The following is a 23640-nucleotide window of genomic DNA, read 5'->3' as shown; positions in this document are numbered from 1 at the left end:
TCTGCTGAACAAAAAACGTTCCTGCAGGAGGAACACGGCACTTACTGCACTGGGTCTAGAGAACAGAAAATAACGGGCCTGTTCTCCCAAGGAGCTCTGATATCTAGGCTGGGTTACTTACTTGGCTTCAGGGTCATACTCTGCCCAGATCCTTTTAAACTCATCCAGGTGGTGTGGTCCTAAAATGGACCAGTCCCGTGTCAGGTAATCAAAGTTATCCATTATAACAGCTACAAAAAGATTGATGATCTGCAAACAAGGACAGAGATGACTTGATGGGTGAGGCAGGTAACACTAGGTTTTACCGGGTTCTCCATTTAAGGTCTGGATTTGGACTCGTAAAACTAGGAAGCCATTAAGGGTGGGTTCTCTGTTCCCCCATTGCCAGCCCCCCAGTTTAAATGGGAAGATCCCAGAGGGGGGGATATTCTCAGCTGGTCACGTTTTTCTCTTCTTTACTAAATCTATGAGGCCCAAGAGTGCTGAATGCTTAGACATGCTGTGGTGGCTTTTTATTTGCCTGGCAGAATGGGGTAGTGGTGGGAGAACCTGGGATTTATCCTCTATAGGCAGTGGGGCTGACATAAAAGTCCTTTCTTCTGGCCCAAGACCAAAACTTTTAAAATGTTGCTGCTGTTCACTGGTAGAGTTTTGCGCACTGATGCCAGCTGCAGAGCATGTGCTGTTGCTCTGAGCAATGCCGCATTGCCAACACGGAGCAGATGCAAGTGGGATATGTGTATTCTCACAGTCATTGCTGCTGGCAGGGGAGGAAAAAACCTGCTCAGCAGCCAGAAGGAAGGTAGGAGGGAAGGTGGGAAGTGTGGCTGAGGCGTTGCTAGCCTCAGCACAGCCCACAACACGCTAAATTGGTTTTCTCATTGGGGGGGAGAAAAAGCACTCCTTTGCTGTGCACAAAGGATTGGGACTGGAAGCAGAGCATTCCCCAGAGCTGGAGGGAGGCAGGAATGGCAGCGACCAAGGAGGCGTTGTCACTGGTGCTGCTGGGAAAGACCCTGTGGTGAGATTTCCCTTCTTTGAAATCATCCTTCCACTCTGCAGTGCTGATGTCTTTGGGGACAGGGGCTCAGTCTGACAGAGGGCAGGTTTCAGTTGCTGGGCCGGACTCACCAGGAAGGCACAGAGCATGTAGAAGCTGATGAAATAGAAGACGGCGAAGCTGCTACCACAGGAGTGATCGGCTTCGGTGGAGTTGGCTGGCTCGGACTCTGGGTCGCACTTCTTGTCTGGGAGACATGCCAGCATGATTTCCTGCCAGGCCTCACCGGTGGCACACCTGGGCATGGCAAAGGAAGACAGCAGTGACCTTCGGTGTGAGAGGGACTGGCACATTAGCAACCTGTTCCTGCTCCTGTGAACATTAATGGGAATTTTGCCACTGAGATCAATTAAGAGCAAGTTAGGCTGAAGGCCGGGCTTTGACGTACACTGGCACACCCTGCTCCTCTTTTTGGCTTTGTTGCCATCATCAGCGTGTTGTTCCTGACTGGCTTTGGCTAGTCTGGGTACAGGACTGTCATACTGCAAGCAGTCAGAGTCATCGAGACGTGTGTGACATGGCTACGGACTGCAGGAAAAAACTTCTTGAAAATGAGTAGAGAGTGTTGAATTCGTGCCAAATGCCCACCCCTTCAGCGTCCCGCCCTGGCCCCAGCACATCTGGCCACGTCTGGAGCAGGATGATGTGCTAAGCTGAGCTGGGCATGGCCATGCCAAAGCATGAGTGGGAGTTCATGTCCCTTTCCCTGCTAAAATAAGCTGGAAGTCTTACTGGCTAGATTTGAATGAAAGGAGGAGTTTGCGATGCATATGAACATTTGAGAGCACTGAAAACTGGCTACCTTCCTTCTGAGTAGGAGGACTTGCCTCCCTCCCTAGCACTGAGTGTTGGCCAGTGTCAGCTGGCAGGGTACGAGGCTTAACGGACTGGTCGTTTCATCTGACATAACTCCTAGGCTCCCCCGCTAAGGGACAACATGTTTCTACTCACCTCATGAGCGTGACACAGTAGAAGGAGATAAGCTGCGCCCAAGAGCAGAGGAATCGTGCTCCCAGACTGACACAACCCAGAGCTGTCAGACACCCACCTGAAAAGCAGCAGCACTGCCTGGGGGAAGGTCTGGAAGTTGTTGTTGCGGTTGATTTCTGTGGTATCGTTCAGCGCAATTTTACCAAACACCTGGCAGAAAGCAGAGGTCTTTTCAGGTTAGCCCTACAAAATCCCCAAACCTTGTCACCTGTAGCTCTTGCCCTCACCCTGACTCTGATATTTAACAGAATCTGTTCATCTCTTAAAAAATCGTTTCCACAGGTCTTTCATATTTGCTGTTGCTTCCCTTGCTTGTGCTTTATCAGCAGAAAAGCACTCATTTTGTAACAAGAGGCATCTTTTGTTAAAACAAGACATCTTTCCTTATTTCACACTCTGTGAATACATGATATGGGGCCTTAATTTAATGGGCACTCATATGGGGAGGGGGTCCGGCTGAAAGAAATCAATAACACAGAAGAAGAGGCTCCTTCCTTCATTGCTTATCTGTCTTCACCAGGAGGAAATGATAGCAAAGGACCAGCAGCTGCAAAGCCTTGAGCTTCCAACTCTGCAGGGTGCCTTGGATCTTCCCAAAACAATGTAAAGTATGTTGCCTTGGATCTGGAGATTGTCCAAATGCCTGCTCTTCTAGTAGCCATGCTTGTCACCAGCAGGTGTTTCAGCCTCCCCTCCCTCCCCCCCGAGAATGCAGCAGTGTGAAGATGATGACTAGATTTGCCCAGACAAGGATGGCTTACAGCTTCCTCCCATGCCCAACCAACCGTTGCTGCACCAACTACTTCACCCAGCCGCAGCACAAAGCCTGCAGCCATCAGCAAACCTTCTTAGGGGCCTGCCCTCAGATGCGAAGACCCCAGTGCAGGAGAGTTTCAGGCTTCTTTGAAAAAGCAGCTTATATAGCTTTGGTATTTTGGGGCACCGGGACTGAGAGCTTAACAAACCTCGCCTAGCAGAAAGGTCTCTGCACAGCATAGTCAGTCAGGACTATTTATTGCCCATCGATAGCAACATGGCAGAGATCTCAAGGACCGAGAGCTGTAATCTCGTAGCCAAAACGAGCAGGAGGAACGGAGCAGCTCTGAGAGGACATGGAGCTTCTTTTCAAGCAAATGTCACTGCAAATTAACACCCCAAGAGAAACAATGAGATGGAGAGAAGTGCAGGGACAATGGCGGGGAGGCCATGCCAGACGGGAGGGAGGGTCTGTACATGGCAGGATTTCTGCAGGGGTTCCTCATGGATGTGTGGGCCTTCCCCAGCCCCGACCGCCCCATGCCGTGGGTAGCAGTGACAGCCCCAGCTGCACTGAAGAGGAGCAGGAGGACAGTTTAAATGCTCAGAGGCAGTTTGAGCCGAGGCAGCCCATATTTTTCATTTCAGGCAAGCGTAGGCAAGGGAACTTCCCATGCTGGAAGTCTGATTTTCCTTTCGACCCTGCGGCTTCCCTCACACAGCACTGGCGGCAGCTGCTACGGGTGCTTTGCCTTAGGCACCTACGAGGAGCTATGGGTAGAGGTTCCTCTCTCATGGCCTCTCCAGTCTGTGCCTCCTGGGCCATGAGTTGAGTGGCTTCATCCAGGAGCATCGATTTGGATTTTTCCATTTGAGCACATTATGTAGTGAGGCTTGAATGTTGTTACGTTCCAAGTCAGGGCAGTAGCTGAGATAAAGTGGTAGGTCTCCTTTATGTGGGAAATTCTTGTATTTTCATCAGATCTGGTACACGTAGTCTTTCAAGGTAGCTGCTTAATGAAGCAAGGAAGGATTTTCCTTCCTACGTGTCCCTATGTGTGAAGGAACTCTATGTGTCAGCAGGTTCAAGAGAGCAGCACACAACATTTCTGAGAAGCCATTTGAACAAAAAGTAATAACAGGTCTGTGGGCTCTAAGCAAAGAGGGAAGACAAGAAAAATTGGTTTTCTCATTGGAAGACAGGAGGGCAGGAAGCGATCTACTAATCTAGATCAATGTGAAAGACAGATGTATGATCTTCAGGCTGCTGAGATGATTTAAACAGAGGCTTGAATGTAAGCCAAGGCTTAAACAGCCAAGTTAGAACTAGGTGACAGAAAAGGGAATAGAATTACAAAATAAAATATCTAGCCCTGGCAGTGCCCAGATCATTGTAGACCCCCACCTGCGTGGGTGGTTGGAAGCCATTTTTAATGCTTTGTGTAGCTACATAACACTTGTGTAACACTCTCAGGTGATTTTCTGTATAGCACAGGTAATCCTGTATGATCTTGGCCATTTGAGCTAGTTAGGTATTAAAGGCAAAACTGTCAAGTTTACAGTACGAGCCTAGTAGACTAAATGACAGCTGTAATTACTGGGGGCAATTGAGATAACCTGTGATAATTCAAGAAAAGATTAGTTTTACTTTTCAGACTGGAGCAGGGTAGATGGAGTCTGTGAAAAGATGTGATTATAATAACAGGAAACAAATTAAAACAAGGTCACAGAGGTCAGATGAATTTTGTTACAAATTCTGTCAGCACTGTGAAACCAAGAAGCCTATCATGTTTGAAGATCTCTTGAAGCAATTATGCCATGCCTTTCTATACTTTGGTTTCTGGTCGCAGATGGCTGACTTGTCTGAGATCTTTGATTAACACCGAAGTGGAAAGTGAAGCTTAGTTTGAAAAGCAGCATGGCAAATGAGGCTGGGAGTGTCACAGGCTGTGCCTGTATCACATGCTTTCTTCAATGGTCTGCATGCAGCATCAGTTCCTTGCACAGTTGAATGCTCAGACTGGTTCCAAGTTCATTTTGCAAACTGAATAGGATATTGTATTGATGCAGCTTCCTGAAGAATTGGCACAAGCACAGAGCGTCAGTACATTGGGTCTGATCCCAAATTTACCTTCATGAGTGTAAATCAAAAGCTGTTCTTTACAACTCAGTGGAAGTTATGCCAGTGGGAAAGTGATGCGAGAGAAAAATTGGGTTTGTTCAGTGCAGTGTGGCCATAAGCCCACTGAAACAACTAATTTGAACCAACAAGCGAGGCAGTAAATCTCCTTTGCCGCTGCTGCTGGGTATTCCTTTGAGAGTGAGGAGGTCCTCTTACGGTTTGTATATTGCATTCTGCCATTAAATGGGTTGGTTTTTGTTCTTGTTCTGGAGTGTGTTGTGCTCCCATTGGAAGTGCATAGGCAGACAATGTTTTCCAACCAAGGTTAGCTACCGTCTTACCTTACTGGGTGAAAACATTCTTGTAAGCCTGGACAACCACACATTGATCTAGTTACTTTATAAGTCAGTTCCCAAAACTCTAACAGAAGAAGATAGACACAGTTGAGCTCTTTAGCATCACTTACCTGCATCCCGATCACGGCGTAGATGAAGAACAACATCACTATTAAAAGAGCCACATAGGGGAGAGCCTAGAAATGAAAAAAAAAAAAAAAAGAAAAAAAAAACAACAAAAAAAGAGAGCACTGTGTCTCCACCGAGGCCGGCACACTGGAGCCTGCTTCACGCTCGTGGCTTTGGGAAACTGGGAAGAGGCTGGCCCCAATCGTGGAGTCTGTAATTTGGCCAGGTGGCCACTAGATGCCTCTACAGGCCCACATTTGCTTGCCCTCCCCGTCACCACGCTGCTGCCACCCAGCTCAGGCAGGCTCTGACTCTGCTCCCACTCGTGATGGTGTAGCTCTGCTGCCTTCAAGCCAGTCCTGCCCTTGACGGAGTGAGGAAAGTGAGGGCAAAACCAGTGTTTACAGCTGCTTACCAAGAGGAGAAAACTCTCATAACCAGTATTATTCTGGCACTAATGGCAATGTGATTTTTTCTGGATCCAGTCTGGTGAAATAAAAATGCAACAGCTGCTGAGATCCAAATTCAAGTCTCCTGCTACAATGGCTAGTACCTTTCTAAGTACCTAAAGCAGCATCAGCTTTGTTCCCTGTACAGCGTTAGGTGTCTCTGATGGTGTCTGCAACGCACCGAGTGTCTGTGATCAGCTGCTGAAGAGGAAATGCAGAGCCGTGATATGCAGAGCTGCCTCCTAAGGAAGAGGCCAGTGCAATCAGCAAAGTGTTGAGTGCTATCAGTTTCCTCCACCACTGGCAGGAATCAAGGGCACAGCTCGGGACCTTACAGGCTCAGGCTTTTGAGGAGGAATTTTCTACTTTCTTGCTTTTGAAATATATAGTGCTCAGACCAGAGATTTCCAGACCTTACTTCAGAGGTGATGGGTGGACACATCCATCCTGAAAATGTGAGTACAGTCCCTGATCTGGAATTTGAACACCCCATCTCACAGAGTATAAAAAGCCTACAATATTATTGTTATTATTATTTTTAAATATAAGATTATTTGCACATTTTATGTTTATGCCTAAATTCAACAGGGCTAAATCCTATAGGAAGAATCAAAGAAAAATTTTCACTGACCACTATGGAGATTTGACTAAGATCTGCAGAAATCATCTCAAAGAGATTTGAATATTAAAATGGCAAAAATTCAAACCTTTAAACAATGTCTGTAATCGTCATCTCGAGGCTCAGGGACAGATTCCTCTATGTTTTATGGGGTCAGACAAATCTGCATGGTTACCCCACAATGTCAGTGGAGATACACCAGCTCAGAACTGGGCTCCAAATGTTTTGTGATGCTCTAGTTGGGACCTGATACACACAAGACCTAAGGAGAGCTCCTGGGATAGTGTCCAGACAGGACCTGAGGTGCATAACCTTGCCAGTTCTTCTGTCTTTCAAATGGGGATGAGAAAAGTGTCTTCTCTCCTGGCTGTCTGGTCCTCCACTTTCTTTCCATGTTCTTCTGCTCAGCCTGCTCCTCTCCACTGATGCACCTTTCTACTCATCTCTGCCCCTTATTCCCCATGGCTCCTTCAGCTCCCTGCCTCCCGTATTCCACTCTTCTGGCTCTGTCCTCCTCTGTCTCTGTCCTTCCCTGACTTTACAACTTTGTCCTTATGATTCCCACAGCCTTGCCTTGCCCTCAGCACCCCTCTCACTTCCTACTCCTCCCACTCGCCAGCCTGGGCTCTGTTGCTATCTCTGCAGGCGGAAACCCCGCTGAGCTTTTTCCCACCACAAACTCCTCTGACCAGTGCCCCAACTTGTATGTAAGCACTGTGCGCTGTGCAGGTAGGTAGGATGGCATCTGAAATCCAGCACAAGTTCGTTGCTTATTAGGCTGCCCTGCGTGAACAGAGATGCTTCCTGGAAGCATGTGGGGACACACAGAAGAGCCCACGCCAGACAAAATCTGCAGAGATCCCAGATTTTGTCAGTGGGAGTGGCTGAGTTAAGAGCTCTGCACAGTGGCTATTCTTAGCTACCAAAGGAGCATCCCAGTAGTTGCAAGAGGAGGAGCTCTGAGCAGAGAATACCATGTTATAAATGGCTAAAGGTTTCAAGGGAAAAGGCACTTGCCTGCAGTGCTTTCCCCCCACCTCCCCCACTGTGGAAGATACCTCCCTTGATACTTTCTCCCATCACCCTACAACCCTGCCTAAAAGAGACTCTCCAATCAAAGAGGTCTGAAGGTCACTGGAGGGAAGTACCAGACACTCCCTTTCCCATCCATCTCATCCTCTCCAGCCAAGAGCTGTGGCAAGCTGAGCTCAGGATAAGAGCGAGCTATTGCTAAAGAGGCTGGAGGGGCATAGGGGCAAGGGGACGAGAAGTGGGAGCTGGAAAGTGTGACTCTGTTCCCTGCATCAGGGATGGCTGAGCTGTGCCAAGGGAATCTCATTCCTATGCATGCAGACAAAATGGTTCCCACTGGAGCCGCTCAAATAACAACCTGGAAGTTAGCAACCGTGTAAGCAATGGAAAAAGTCGCTTGTGGTACGGATGTGTCAAAAAACTGCTATGCAATATTAGATCCTCTGGCAGTCAAGGAGTGTGCAAAATAAGAGTCCTCTGCATGAGCCTGGTGGTCTGGCTACTGAGACCACCCGAGAACTGCACTGGAAAAGGTCCAGACTGATCACTGGTGTACACATGTGCTACTTCTACTGACAGAGGCAGAAGTTGTGGTGATCCACAGCACTGCAGGCTTTGGTCCCAGCTTGGGCTGTAGCTGGTGAGGTTTAAGATTTAAAGCGCGGATCAGCTCCTTTCCAATTTGAGTCAATACAAATGCTATCAACCATTTAAAGCCTCAACCTGAGGGATATATGGTTGCTGTTTCAAGACTTGTATGTTGCACAAGTTAGTCTTCCATGCTTTTGTCCAGTGGTGTGTCCTGCATCTTTTCCCATGTTGGACCACCATTTGTATTCCTGTGCTGTCTTTCCCTGATGCTTTCTCCAGACCTGCCCCAGCTAACATCCAGGTTGTGCTGGCCCAGTAAATCCAGGTCAAGTACTTGTAAAATGCAGGAATATGCTATGCTTCATCGCTACCATTTTTCTATACGTGGTTAGGGGCTGGTTTGGAAGCAGTTTTTCTAGCAAATAGCTATCTCTTTGTATTTGTTTTCCCCCAGAGGTGACAATTCTTATCCAGTCTGGTCTCCTCCGCCTTCCCCTATCTACTCTGGTACTTTACGTACCACTGAAATGCAACCTGCCTCCAGGGCAAAAGAAGCAGCAATTTAATAACTTGGCATTGTTACCAGGGCCAAAGCTGTGGGGCCAAAAAGGTCAAATTCTTCTGGGATGAAAGCCTGGGGGGCACACATCTCTAGTACTCAATGAAAATCCTCAAAACAAGGCTTAAGGGGAGCTTAATTGAGACCTAGGCCTGTCCCATAGCTGTGTATTTCGCTTAAAGCAACAGATATAAAATACAGCTAAAATTGAAAAAAAAGTAAGAGGAGATTGAAGGGTTACAGACAGGCAGTAATTGAGTTGAAATGAACTATCAAGGCTGTTCAGGAAGGTGTCAAGCAATTACTCATGCTTTAAAGATGAAACTCACACCCAGGCAATCATCCCCTGCAAGCCCCATTTACTTGACTCTCATTTGTGCCACGGGTCACTAGTGTGCGTGGCTCTGACCCGCAGCCTTTGAGCTCAGGCACTTGGGTGAAACCCCTCCCCGAGAGGCCACCGAGGGGAAATAGAAAAGGAGTTAGGTCTTACTTAGAGATAAGTGAAGGAATACCTGGAAGGACTTGATGAAGGTCCAAAGCAGCGTCCGGATGCCCTCCCCTCGGCTCAGGAGCTTCACAAGACGCATCACGCGGAAGAGTCGGAAGAAGGTGATTGAGATGCGAGAGTTTTCCTCTGCGTTCTAGAAGCCATTGGCACAGAGGCAGGAGTTACAACAGCACGAGAGGAACAGGGGCCCTGGGCCACAGAGGATGCTATGCCGAGAGCTCACTGCACTGTTCCTTGTCCTGGTACCGCTCCCTGGGCTTGCGCTGCTCTGGCACCCTAGGGATGGGCTGAGGCCGGTCAAGCCTTCCCTCTCTCCCATGGTGGTAAGGCTACTCTGTGGGGGCTCTCAAGGCCATCGGCCTCTCTCTTCAGGTCTCCTGGACTTTTGGGGATTAGGGATATTTATGCTATAAACCCTTCCATGACATCTCCTCCTCCCGTCGGAAAGATGCAATTCTCCTTTGACGTTGTACTGGAGAAGAAAGATACTTTCTCTCCTGACCTGTCGTGGATGTTTTACCCCAGCAAGTGCCTCAGCCAGCAGTTCTGGTGAATCTGGTGTCAGGCATCAGCCATGTCCCACTTGCTTTGCTGGGAAACACTAGCAGGTCCCAGGTCTGCTCTGGGGTGCGAAACCCCTCGGGGGCACGGCGTGCAGCCCCCTGCCCAGCTGCTGGCGTCACTGGCACCGCTGGCAGCCTCGCTGTCCCTGCGCTGCTGTGGCCGTGCTTCGGGGGGCCGGGCTGTGGTCACTCGCTCCCGCTGCCCTGTGTTCGGGCCTTTCGCGTTTCTCATGACCCCTTTGTATTTCCCACAGTCTGCGCACTGACTTTGGTTTTTTTAAAAACATTTTATTTTGGCTTCACTGCTACTGTTCAAGCGTGCAGTATTTTAAAATAGTCTTTCTTCTGGGCTGTTTTTTTTCTCACAGCATCTGCTTTGTCCCTAAGCATTTTCCCCTGGGCCTGTAACCAGCTCTGACGTTCCTCAGCCTTCACACGTGTGAAGGCAACATCCCTCTGAGCACTGCCACGGCAGCAGGCTCACCTGGGCCTCAGCGGAGGACCCGCTGCCTAGCTCAAGGGGAGGCGAGGCACAGAAAATGCCGTGTTTCCCAGTTCGTTAACCCCCTAAAATACTGTGAGAAGCCCGTGAAGCTGGTGGTTTCCACTAGCAGCACTGTGGGAATGTGACCTCCTGTCACAGGGGGGAGATAACACTGTCACCCTGCCACTTGACCTGCTGTGGAGCGAAGAAGTGCACGGAAACCCCCTCTCTGTCCCCACCCAGGCTGCAAAGACCACAGTTTGATTCTAAATGCCACCAAAAGAGCAACATTTAGGAGGAAGAAACAGTGCAGATCACCCCCGCTGTTAACTACTCACCACTGTGTAAACCAAGAGAGAACAGACCCTTTGGATTTCCTGTCATCGGGCAGTGAAAAGAGCAGCTGCTTGCCTGTCTGCTCCTGATAAAACCCACGGCACGGGAACCGCACGGACCTACATTTCTGGGATTAAACGTCCACATGAGGACGTGTACCTGTGTGCTGCGTGTGCTCCTGTTTCCAACCCAGGATGACCAGAGGGGTGCTCAGCTCCGTCAGCCCCCAGCTCCTGCTGTGCAGCCTGGGGAGCACACAGGGGCCACAGCTGCTTGCTGGTGTGCGTACACCCTGCTCGCACAGAAAGCGCAGCGCTATGTGCAATAGTTCAGGATTGCATCCTAGCTGCAGTTTGTCTGTCTATCTGTGGTGAATCACTGGTGGATATTTTGGGTAGCTTCCTCCAGCCTGCAGCAGAAGCTGACGCTTGCTGCTCGTGCAGTAACTGGGTGAAAAAGATTAGGGGAGCAGGCTGTGTCAAGGAAAAGCCTGAGTGCTCCCTACATCTCACATCATTCTTGTTTTCTGACTTGGACAACAGGCTGGGGTCTTCAGTGAATTGGAGGGAATTGCTCTGAGGTGAAGGAGGGAATGTGGCCTCCAAGGAATCAAAAATCATGACATTCAGTGCTCTCAGCACTACAGTCTCAGAGGCCTAACTCCAATACCACCTAAAAGAGAGTTGAGGTCTAAATTGAAAAGTTGTGTGGACAGCAGTACTGCTGTGGTTGTGACAAAAAAAAAAAAAAAGAAAAAAAGAAAAAAAAAAAAAGCTTTCTTATTCTACCTGCTGCTGCTCTTGTTGGCTTGGCCCTTTGGATGGCAGCAACTTGGGAGATGTGTCTGGACAGAGGTTTTAGTGTTCCTTTGTCTTTCTTTGCTGAGAGGATGCAGCTGCTTTAGGCAGAGAATTATCCCTGTCCTCCTAGGGTCCTGGAGTAGGCAAAGTCTAAGCAGCAGATAAAATAATAGAACAAATTCCTCCCTGACACAAATCTGCAATTTACTGGCATCAAACACTTAGCCAAAACCACGCAGTGATGCCTCAGGATATTACGGTCATTTTAAGACAAGGTGGCTACAGTTTAGCTGCTGCTTGAGTAGCCTTGCTTGCTTTCTCCTGGCTTTCATCCAGCTTTTTGAAGGTGTATCCTTGCCAGAGGAGGGAGGTTCTGCAAAGTGGCAATCAAGAGACTGGAGTTACTGTAACTCTGTTGGGGTGGTGTGGGAACTGCCTTGTACACCAAGGCAGCAGAGTTTGTGTGCACCATTGCATGACTTTTTTGTGCAAAGTATGAACTCAAGTGTTACAGTGAATCACCTCATTGAAGAGGAACTGAAGAGTCCCAATCCTTTCTAGTCTGGAGGCTTGGACATGAAGGCACATTGCACACTCATTCAGTGTCACATTGATAGTGACATAGTTTGTGGCTAACAAGAAATCTTACCAGGTCTAGTTCTCTCTTGGTGATTCATTAGAAGGCAGAACGACAGTTAACTTGACCAAAGGAAAGCTCAGGATGCACAAGAAATACACATGTGCAGCATATTCACAGCTCATGTGAACACCAGACTCACACCAATACACAACATGGCAGCTTCATGCACAAATAACTAGGCTGGGCTTGGAGAGAGAACTCGTGATCACGGGGAAGAGAATAAAGGAGTGTGTTAGAAAGAGTGTCACAGAAGCTGGGAGGGTGGTCTGTATTTTCGGTCTTACCATAGAGGAAGAGCATTGGGTATGTTCAGCTGGCTTTAAAGAAAGGCAGACAGAAATAAGCTGTAATAAGTCTCCAATCAAGAGCCCTAGTAAACTAGGTCTTGGCTAACACAGGAGCAACAAAATGGCAGAAGAGGGCAAAAGGGTGTTTGAAAGAAATGCACAAGAGGCTGGGCTTGTTCCCTAGGATGCCCAGGATCAAGGCTGGCTATGGCAGAAGTAGGTACAACTCCCACTGAATTTCATGTAAGCTGTATCCACTACCACCACGTGTGAATTGCACCCAGTATCTCGTGAGTGCTAGACATCCTGGCATCCAGGCAGTGGAGGTACTGATATTGTTAAAATGTTTCTTGTATCACTACTATCAAGTTTGATACAGGGGCTGATTTAGCTCCCCAACTCAGATCTAGGCCATGTCTGCACAGGGACCAGCCAGCTTCTGGTGCATCAGTCTGATTTGTAAACCCATAGTATCCCAGTGCTAAAGCAACACTTTCTATTTATATATCCCCATTCCCTTACACATAGTTCTGGGTGATAATGTTGTTGTTACTAAGACAATGGGTTGGGACAGTCTAATCAGTTGTTGGCAACCCTACAACACCCACCACCAGCTGTGGAAAGTGGGTTGGTAAAGCTCATTAGCTTGCTGTACATTCACCCACCTCTCACCAAAGCTCCAGGGACCCAATGGATGTGTCCTTGGAGGCCAAGCTGAGCCAGGTTGAGCCCTGGTCATGCCTGGAAGAGTCTAGTTGCTGCAAACACTCTGCCTGACATTCCTTGATTAAATTCCAGGGCCATTTCCAATACTGAGAGCAATTCTAAAAACCACCCAAGGCTGCAAATACCCTTAGGTATAAGAAGCAGAACTGAAAATTAAATAAAACCAGCTTTATCAGGAGTCCTTCAGTTCAATAGTAACATAATCCTTCAGGCCTAACCTCTACCATATGCCCCATATGCCAAACCTGTCTGTCATTACTTCCTGTGACTACATTAACAAAGCTGAAATTGATGTATTTTTTCTTCTGCCAATGGCAGAATTCACCTCTAGTGCCGTGGAGAAATCCTGCAGTGTGCTTCTGCTCTCCAAGGATGCTGCAGTAACCACACTGGCCTTGTATTACCTAAATAAAAACTGTAGTTTGGATGCACAGCCTATTTGGTGATATAGGCAAATGAGAACAATTAAAAACTGAAGGTGCACCTAATCACATAATAGTCTTTCGGATTAACTCATTGGTTTGGTTGTGTCAGCTTTCATTGCTTTTATCCTCCTCTTTCACATGTTTGCTCTTGTGTTTTCTTTTCAGATCACATACAGGCAAAAGTTAGCTTGAATACCAAATAAAGGAGTGGTGCCCATAGAGACATTTCTTACAGACCAGGCATGGATTTTGATTTTGTGTTGCTGGGCAAACATCTCCTTTCCAGCAAAGAGTTTCTCTGTCTCATCCCCCTTCCTCTTTCTAGTTTTGCAAATCATCTTTTCTAACAATAGAAGGACGCTTATTCTGCTAGTTGCTGCATTCCTGGTAGAAGGTACAAAGCCCCTTCAAACTAGCTGAAGGAAGCCCCAAAATTTTCAGCACCTTTCAGGATTCTCCATCCTTCCTGGCTGACAGTGTTGGTGCATCTGTGACTGACTGGCTGAAGAAGTCTTGTAAGTTACTGTGGAATATTATAACTTAATTTTCATTTTGATATTGTTAGTATTTTATCAGAAAGTGCAGATAATAGTAATGTAACAGTAAAAAAATCTGTATAAAAGCATATGACTATATAAGGCACTGTTGATACCAGATGCTCAACTCAGAGGAACTGGCATCATGTTGAAAAACCAGAAACCAAAGGTTCTGAGTATCTTTGGCACTGCTAAGAAAGTGAAGTAGAGGTTGACTTCTCTCTTATTCCCGCTAACTGGCCTGTGTTTTAAGATGGGGTCAAATATGTAACAAATTATATCACTACCTACAGTAAAGTCTCAAAAGCAGCATGGGAAAGTTTCCATTAATGCTGGAAGTGGTATTCGTACAAACTGTAGCACTGTGGGCTGAGGTTCCTGATATGCTTGTACATACAGTATTTTGTGCGTGAGTATATGAAGGGGAAATCAACCCCCAGCTGTGGGTTGCTGAATACATTTTCTGATATCCACAAAGGTTTCAGAGAGGAGCCAAATCCTACCATTTTCCACCTGTGCCAAAAAGTCACCATATGGACCTAAGCACAGATATTTGAGAACCCTTTAGTGGGTCTTTCAAGTGTAGCCATTCCTAACTATAAAGCCAAAAGAGCTATTGCTAGATTTTATGAGAATCTTCAAGCTTGCAAGTGATGCGGATATGCCAATTTTAGGGCAAGGACAGGCACCTGGCACCTGAGAACGTAGGAGTCACATCAGTTCACAGGGATGGAGGCATGGTGATAGGTACTTGGAATTAAAGTCAGTGTCTAATGCCCATCTGAAGTGGACAGAATTTCATTTCTACAAATCTCAGAACAATGTACAAAAGCAAGTCCTCATCTGTTTAATGTCTTTGAAAGAGCTTTTGGAGAAGCTACACCACTTAACAGAAGGCAGCCTTGGCTGTATTCTGTTTTACTTGCAGCCACCTCTTCTGCATATGGTCTAACCTGCAAAGGAACTTCAAGTATTCTACCCTGCTTCTGTCATTTGGGGCACAAGTAGCATGCACACAACTGAATGAGAAAGAGCAACAACAATAACAGTGAGATCAGTCAAGAGATGACGCTTTGCACAATTTCCATTATAGAGAAAAGGGACCTGAAGTATAAATCACAAACAAGCCCAGGAGCATATTAAGAATGACGTAGAAGGGAACCTGCAGGCTCAGAGTGGGAAAAGAAATATCTGAGGCAGGATGCATCTGTGTAAAGACACTCAATGGGGATGAATGCAATGAAACTGCTTGGGCCGTTTCTTTTTCTTTTTTTTTTTTTTTTTTTCCCCTCTTGATGTCACCATATTGAAAAAGCTAATAGAGATGCTAAGGAGCAGAAGAGGTCAAGAAACAGGAAAGCAGGCTCTAGAAGCCAAAGTAAAGATGCAGTAGGATAAAGACTGAGGGATCCCTGAAGCATGTCTGAAAAGCTCTTCAGAACATTGTTGCCTACACATATCAATTATTTTCAATGTGTAGCAGAGCACCAACATTTTAAATGGACACATTGCTCGAGCTGCTGATAACCTGCGTGCGTTCTTAAAACTCCTACAGGCACAAAAGAAAAAGGCACAGCTTATGCCCATCATGAATTCAGGATCCCAGGTAAGGAAGTCTCTGGGAAAGGAAACAGGTTTATTCAATGGAGAGATACTTAAATTCTTCGAGACCACAGCACCGAATAAGGTAACTGATAGTACTGTGTTCCTGCTAATCGTGCTCCACCTGGGTAGGTGGGAGTAAGGTTTACTGGTGGCTGTTTGCAAAGAACACACCACCTCCAGATGGGTACAGGGAGCATCAGACTCGCATATCAAACTTGGTGTCTGATCTTGCCATCAAGTCAAGGAAATAGTTTTTAACAGGTTGCGTTTATGGATTTCCAAATCCCAATTATAGCATGAATGCTTTGGAAGCTAGAAGAGGATAAAATTTGTACTCCAGGAGAACCAGTTTCCATGTTTCAAGGGCAATACATAACAGGCAATATCATACAATGTTTATGCTGTAATGTAATCCATTTGAAATTCTGAGAAGGGATGAATTGACTCTTCAGAGGTGTAAAGACAGGAGCAAAAATATGAGCAAAAAGACTAAAGACTTTGTACCATCATGGTAGTATCAACTCCCTCTGAAATATCCATGTCTTAGAATATCTTCTGGATAGATAAAGATTTGGAAGAAAAAATAAGGTGTGCTAATTAATAGATTCAAAGGAAAGTTTCAGTAGAAAAGTCGTGAGAAGAGATATCAATCCCACCTCATCCCTGTGGAACACTGGAGATGGAGGACCATGCTGAGACATCTGAGTTCCCTGGGGTCTTTGGCTGGTTTGCTGACAACTGTAATGGCTATCCAGAGAAGCAGCACCTAGAAATGCTGGAATTTAGGCATTTAGTTCCATTAGGTTTGTACAGCATATATTTAATCAATATATCCAAAGAGGCTCCCTGACTGATGGCTAAGTATGTTTCAGTAGTTGTAGAAGCCTGACTACCACTGAGATGATGGTACAGGCAGGTGGCATTCCCATTACCAGCACTGTTGATGGTAGTAATTTTTTTAGACCACAGGACATGTGGAAGATGATGAGTTCAGCTCCTTCAGAAGATTCAGTCTTTTCTAGGAAGTCCAAACTGATTTTTTCCTGATGTTTGAGGCATAAAACTTCCTTGCTGATAGTTTTTTTTTTACTTTCTAACAAGATTTCTTCCATTTGTAGGGAGGAATCTCTTTTTGCAAGACAGAATCCAACCTTTATGTTGTGGAGAACTTTGGCCTGGCTTGATTTGCAGAACATTTAAGTAGCCGAATACACAATGTTATTGTTCCTTTGTTAGTCAGGGTTGTCTCAGTCAATGCAATGGTACAATGGCAGACTTCTAATTTTACCTGGTAGCCCTAGGTTTGAAGACATGAGAGAAAATCTGTGTTTGAGACTTTGGCACCATGATATGACAGAGTATCTTCATATTTCTCAAGAAAACAAATGGTCAGATGCTTATGTTGCCTTTTGTGACAAATAATCTATAACGGCATTTCTCCACTGAGGAAAATACGGCTTGTGGATGAAGCTCTTAGGAGACTACTTGCAGTAGTTGGTGGTTGGTGATGGATGTCTGCTAAGATGTTTCCTTGATTGCTGTTGATATTTGGAGAATGAAAAGTTACCCATGAAGATGCTGTATCTGTTGGAAACTTGTCCATTGGTCTGTTAGCCTTCTCCCACGAGGAAGCAGGTGATAGATGTTTACTTCTTGCTTTTTTCTACTCATTGCAGGAAGGAAGACTCTGAGAATCTGCACTGTAGAGTTCACCTGAGAAGGCTGCAGTGCTGTGTAGCTCCTTTGCAGTTCCAGGATATCGCTCTTTTCTATCTCAAGGTCTTTGTATCTAAACGTCCTCCAAGAGTCCTGCCTACTTTAGTCATACTGCATCTGTGACCTTCTTGGACACAAAATGAAGGGTGGAAAGAGACATTCTGGGGAAATGAACTCATCATACAAACATGGATAAGATTTTGAGGAGAATTAAAAGCAGTTTCATTAAGGGATACCTGATGACCAACAGTGATTTGATTTTGTTGCTACGGAGAGTGAGAAAGAACTAAAGGGCTGTTTCAGCTGCTTGGTCACTTCATCTTGACTGGCTGTAGAGGACACAAATAGGGCAATGGCAAGCCAACAGCACTACTGTTCTGGAGATTTTTCTTTCACCCATGTGGGTCACGCTGAGATGGGAACTGCAAGGACATGAGCTTCAAGAAGAACAAGAATTTACCAGAGCATAGGAGAAAAAGGGGTTTAGAACTTATCAGTGCCATGGAGACATGATAAAAGAGAAGACACTAGACTTTCTCTTGCATTTGTAGTGTCAAAAGTCTGAAGTGACCTCAGGAGGCTGGCTAACACAAGTCTTTGTGGAAAGTTGGAAAAAGTCAGGGTTTCAAATCAACCTGGCTGCTGGCAGGTAATAGCTGCCATTACACTGGGGAGTTACCACAACCCCTTCCAAAGTCATCTGTCTGCCACTGCTATGTGTGGTTTTAATCACAAGAACTCTAGAGATGATCCACCTGCCACCAATGTCTGTGAAGTTATTATAAGACCAGGCAGAAACATATCTGGTATTTCTCTGACAGGGAATACTACTGGATTGCAGATGGCATAATTCTCAATTCCCACAACCTTACAGTGAAATCAAATTATTAGCAGGAAAAAAAAAAAGCCAGGCAAGCTGCTCAAATTCTGCATTCTTCCATTAAGTGTGCAGTTTTTTGAGAATTTCTGGGAATATTTTGAATAAAGCTAGCCAGAATTATTTTTTTTTCTACAAAAATATTTTCTGTTAGAAGAATGCTGATGCTGAAAGTGAGATGTTCTGTAGAAACATGTCAATTTTGAAAAAAACCATTTCAGAAATGTAAGATTGAAATCCACTTTTTGTCCTTGCACATTTCAATTTGAGTTTTCATTTCCATTAGAAATGTTATATAACTGAAAAAAAATCAATCTCAGCCTAAACTGTTTTTACTTTACTTAAGCAAATGTTTTGATTTTCCTCAATTATTTCTATTGGAATAAGCTTTTACTGAAAATTTTTCAATTTTAATTTTTTATTCAATTTTAAAACAGAAAAAAATGTTACAAGGGGCTTTTGTGTAACAAAAAACTAAGCCTTCTTATACCTCTAATCTGGGTGAAGCACCAGAGGTTTTTTGATTCATTTTCATAAACTGAGGTTTGGTTTTAATGCCTATTAGAAAAGGGCACCATCTTACAGGAAAACAGGGAATCAAGGTGTATGATGCTGCCTTTACTGGGGCAAATAGTGAATACCTTGCTGATTTCCCCAGAAAAAGCCCTGAGTTGTTCCAGTGCAATGTAACACACTAATCCTCAGGCAGCTCTGCAGAAGGTTCTGAAATCTCTTGCACTGGGGAATTAAAATTTTATTTGGTGCAATAGGGGAAATTGGGAAAAATGTGATACCTACAATGAAGCTTGCCATTACATTTCTGCCTGCACTAACTCATGTGGGTCAATAGACATCAAGTGCCAGTTCATACAAATGCAATATATATGCATTTATACTTCAGACAGATTCCACACGATCTCAGATCTCGGGGGAAATATTAGCATATCCGTATGCAACAAAAGCCTATTTCAAATACAGTTAATAAGGTCAAGGTAACTTTTAAAGCAAATAAGTCCTGCAGCTATCAGTTTTTTCCCTTCATTTCCTATGTATTCTAAAGTTTTGAAATTCTAGAGCATGCTTTTCTAATTAGCTTCAAATATGCAAATCATACCAATTTGAATAGCTTATTAATTAATTTCATATATATATATCCATGAAATTGTCAGACAGTAATCTTACGGTTCCAAGTGCTTAAGGTACATATAAGGAAAGTCAATTACTTTAATTTGGTTATGCAGATTACCCTAGATTGACAATTACTGGACAGTTAATGAAAGAGTTGCTTTTTACACAGCTGAAAGCTCTACTTTTTTCCATGACTTTCAGAAAAGCAGAACAATTGGTAAAGTATATCCATGCAAATTATTCTTAATTTTTCAGGATGTTTTAATAATCCTTCTCATTAGCTCTGTGTAAATGATGAGTTCAAGTCTTACGGTAATCAAGCCTGGGGGGCTCCTGAGAAACAAGTAGATACTAAACACTATCAGAGATGTAGTGCTCATCTTCAGGTACAAGTACTGGTCTGACTCAGAGAGGCAGGTGCAGCTTGCCTGTGTTCTATTATTTGTGTTTTGTGGGACATGTAGCCAAAAAAAGCCCTAGAACATTTGGATAGCAAGGCTCTAAAGATAAACCGAGCCATGAAAATAAATGTTGAAAGGCTATTTGTGTCCAGGCCCTTTTATTTTTGTTTTACAGGTGGAGTGACTTTAAGGATTTTCCGGTTTCAGTATCAGCTGAGGAGAGGTTTTGCTGATTTGAACACCTCTACCAGAAGCCATGTGTGACAGAGTGGACTTTTTAAATTCAACTTGCCTTTTCACTTGACCGATTCTTGATTCTCAGGGCAAGGGCTCCCAAAGGAGGTAATCAGGCTGTCCCAGCCCAGAGCAGACTGAGGGGGGTGACCCTGGGAACAGACCAGACCACTGAGCAAGATAGAGAGAGAGAAAAAGTGTGAAAATTTAGAGTTCCCAGGTCTCCAGCTTTCCTCAGCTCTATTACCATCCATGCCAGTGGTTTCCTCATTGCTGTTCCTAAGTAGTCCAATGTGCCTCACTGCCTTTCCTATGGCAAAGTTAATATGGCTTTTAAACACCAAACCCAGAAGTCTATTTAACACTGTGCTGGAAAAGGCAGTCATCTTTTCCTCCACCTCTTTAGGAAGATCTGTGTTTTCTATTACACTGATCATTATTCGCTTTTCTTTTGTTTTTCTTTGTCTGGGAGGTACAGAGGGAGGGAAATCTGGTGCGGCTGGTTTTCCAAAAGGTGCACAGCCTGTATCTGGTTTTGACTCATTTCAAATGACAGTTCTTTTCAGATCCAGGTTCTCCCATCCCAAATACCCAAATAAATCCATTATCTTGACTTCTTATTTGTAGCAGTGTTGTGAAAGTGCAGGTGCTCTGGAAGGCTGCAAGTAGCGAGATGGTCTCTGACACATCTAAGATCATGCCACTGATTTTCATCTTGAAATGAAAAAGAAGAAAGACTGTTCAAAGCATTCATACCAGTCTTGGTTACTTTAAAGACATGCTGTTGTGTGCTGTACAAGGTATTGATTTTTCCATTTCTTGTAGCATCCCACAGCCTGTCTTCGAAAGGATAATGGCAGCACAGTTCTTCTCTAAGATGAATTTCTTGAGCCATGGGTAGGCAGGAGCTTTCCTTGTCTCCAACACCTTGCAATACTCCATTAGTACTGAGAGAGTGAGTAACATCTACTGGCTTTATCTTCCCTGGGGGCTGATGATTTGAGGAATCAAGCAAAATCCCAGAAGCATGTCCTTCTGTCATGGCTGTGCTTGTCTTCAGTGCACTGAGTGTTTGAGCTTCTACAGCTATTTGTTAATTACTTATTAAGTACCTAATAGGGTTCCAGGGTGTGGGAAGAGGATAAGGAAGATGGAAAAATGAAGAACAGATTGAAATTTGGTGCCCTCTGTGTATTGGTGTTACTGGGGTTTCTCTGGGCAGCCTCACCTGCCTAGGGCTGGAGGCCTTTGGACTTTGTAGGGCTCCATCTGTGAAGGGGTTTGCTGGGACCTCAGTGTGAAGGGTTTACTGTGATGTGGTTGGCAGCAGCAGGCGAATCTGGAAGGAAGCTTCAGTAGCATCTTTGCAACTCCTGTATTACTGATGGGAAATTACACTGGTGGTATTAAGGTCAGAAGCAGGCCTGTGGTGTACAGCAAAATACCCACTCCTCAGTATGATAACTCTTCTGGGGACTAACAGAGCCAGATGGAGACTAGATCATGAGCAGGTTTTTCCAGGGAGGAAGGCAGGCAGTCTACCAGCTCAAAGACTCTGCATGCAGTGTTGCCAGGATCCTTCCTTTGGCAAGCCCAAAGGCTCTGGGACAGGGTGAAGATGAATGAGCCATCTTACGCTTTGATGAAGGTTCTGAAAGAAACTGCACATGCCATTGAAACCAGGAGAAAACCCAATCCACCTTCGTTCAAATGCAACAGGACTGTGGACTGCAAGAGACAGTAGCTACAGGTAAAATAGCAGCCCCTGTTACTTTTGGGTAATGAATCTCTGCTCAAAGGAGGCTAGCCAGAGATACCAGCAGCCCAAAGAGAGAGTTTGTTATGGACCATTTTCAGCTGAGATTTGTAGCAGTTAGTATTTAATTCCCAGGCTGTGTCTTTTCATTGCCTTTTAAATTAGAAAGTTATTTAATGTTGATGCAGAATGTTTCCTAGAAGAGAACATCCTACAGAGTCGTACTGGATTTCTGTGTGTTAATATGGGATACAATAAAGCCTACAAGCCATTCTGGGATTGGAAATGCCAATCACAGGCATTATCAGAGCACATTACAGGTGGTCATAAGGAGACTGCAGCTAGCTGTTACAAAGCTACTGAGCAACATTTTTTTGTTCTACACCTCTTTCTAAGAATAAATGATTATTGATTTGATGAATTCTTTGGTTAAAAATAGTAGGGATACCCTGGATGATATGTAATGCTCACTGTGTGTGATTTACTATGTTCAAGTTTGGGCAGACAGCCGAGTCTCAAAATCCCTAGCTCTAAATATCAATTTGTTTTAGTGCCTTTTTATTAACAAGTGTTTCTTTACTGCTGAGGCATCGTTGCCTTCATGTCTGTTCAGCTTAGGAAAAGATGTCACTTGATCTGGCTTTGGGTGAAGCAGATGTTCTCCCACTCACTCAGACAAGGCTTAGCAGATAGCACTGCTGACTGGTATCTCTGAGTATAAAAGTGGATTTTGAGAGAACGACTGGGATGTGACCAGCTGGGATGTCCCATTGCTCTGCAACAGTTTTACTAGCAGTTAGAGCCAGACCCATGTTGTTGGCCATCAATCAGCTGACCATAAGCAGCCATCCGGTCTCCACAGCTAGGTCATCTGGATGCAGTAGGGAATGGGTCCCATTTAGCAGATGTCTGGGAAGATACATGAAACAGAAGTCATTTTGTTGGCCTGTTGTGCCAGACAGTCTCCACAAAGAACAGACCAGTGAGGGAAGGTAAGAGTACAGCCATTTTAAAAACAGTTTGTCCAGTGAGAAATAAAAAGAACCCCTTATGTTTGCCTGGCTGGTACATATGAGGGTAGAGGGAGCAGGGCAGGAGCTAAATGAGGGTGCTAAATTGACTAGATTAGAAAGGATAAAATTAGTTTTTATGTGTTTACCTTTGATTACAAATCTGGCTGGGAGGCCACATTCTCTTACCTAGCAGCAAAAAACCCACATTCAGGTCTTTAGCGGGAACCTAAAAAATTCCTGTTAGTCGGTGCATTTGGGTTTGCAAAATGGTACCCATCACCATGCTGAACTGCTGCCGAGTGCCTGGCACAAAAATCTTCACAAAGGGGAACAGCCTTTCCCCTGGACTGATGGTATCTTGGCTAAAGACAGACAGGAAAAATCACTGATACAGTAGGTAGAGGGGAACTAATTACTGCCTTGCTGAAAACTACTCCTAGTGCTCCTGGGAATAAGAAACATGATCCCCGCTACCCAAGATTTCAGCAAAATTTGGAGAAAGTCACTGGGGATAAGAAGATGGGGGAGAAGAGAAAGTTAAAGAGGAAAACAAGTGAAATACTTGTGTGTGTTTTCCCTTCTTCCATCACCTTCATTGCTTTCATTGCAACTGGCAGTGCAATCTGGAATGAGTTAGCAGATCTCTAAATATGCATAATAGTATGAGATGGTGCACGCAATGAGGTCTTGGAGGACCAATGTTAAAAGCTCTTGTAATTTGGATGAAGAACAGAAGCATTTACCGCAAAACTGAATGTGCGAAATACAGGGAATTGTGCACCCTTTATTACTGCAATCTGTGTGGAGAGAACGGCAACGCTGGAAAATTCCATGGGCATTCTCAGCAAAGTAGGTCTTAGAAAAAGGAGAATTAAATGCCAGAAAACATCTTTCACTGCTTCAAGGAATTGCCTTAGATGACAGAACCAGCTGGATTCAAACTCACCCGAGCACCTTTTT

The 23640-nt window shown here is 45.0% G+C and overlaps 1 protein-coding gene across 12 annotated transcripts in view; it reads right to left on the bottom strand.

Annotated features, from left to right (window-relative positions):
• Positions 1-23640, bottom strand: part of CACNA1C (calcium voltage-gated channel subunit alpha1 C) — a 490124-nt gene that overhangs the window by 23822 nt on the left and 442662 nt on the right. For all 12 annotated transcript variants that reach the window (XM_075051200.1, XM_075051188.1, XM_075051198.1 and 9 more), the window contains 6 exons: positions 12261-12293; positions 9158-9286; positions 5395-5460; positions 2109-2200; positions 1132-1297; positions 122-249 (listed from right to left, as the gene is read on the bottom strand). In XM_075051200.1, coding sequence (XP_074907301.1) covers positions 122-249; positions 1132-1297; positions 2109-2200; positions 5395-5460; positions 9158-9286; positions 12261-12293 — 614 coding nt within the window. The remainder of the gene's footprint in view (positions 1-121; positions 250-1131; positions 1298-2108; positions 2201-5394; positions 5461-9157; positions 9287-12260; positions 12294-23640) is intronic.

Source organism: Buteo buteo, chromosome 19 (genome assembly GCF_964188355.1).
Source record: "Buteo buteo chromosome 19, bButBut1.hap1.1, whole genome shotgun sequence".
In the NCBI taxonomy this organism is placed as follows: Eukaryota; Metazoa; Chordata; class Aves; order Accipitriformes; family Accipitridae; genus Buteo; species Buteo buteo.
The sequence above is the reverse complement of the archived record's forward strand: the minus strand, read 5'-3'. Positions and strand labels throughout refer to the sequence as shown.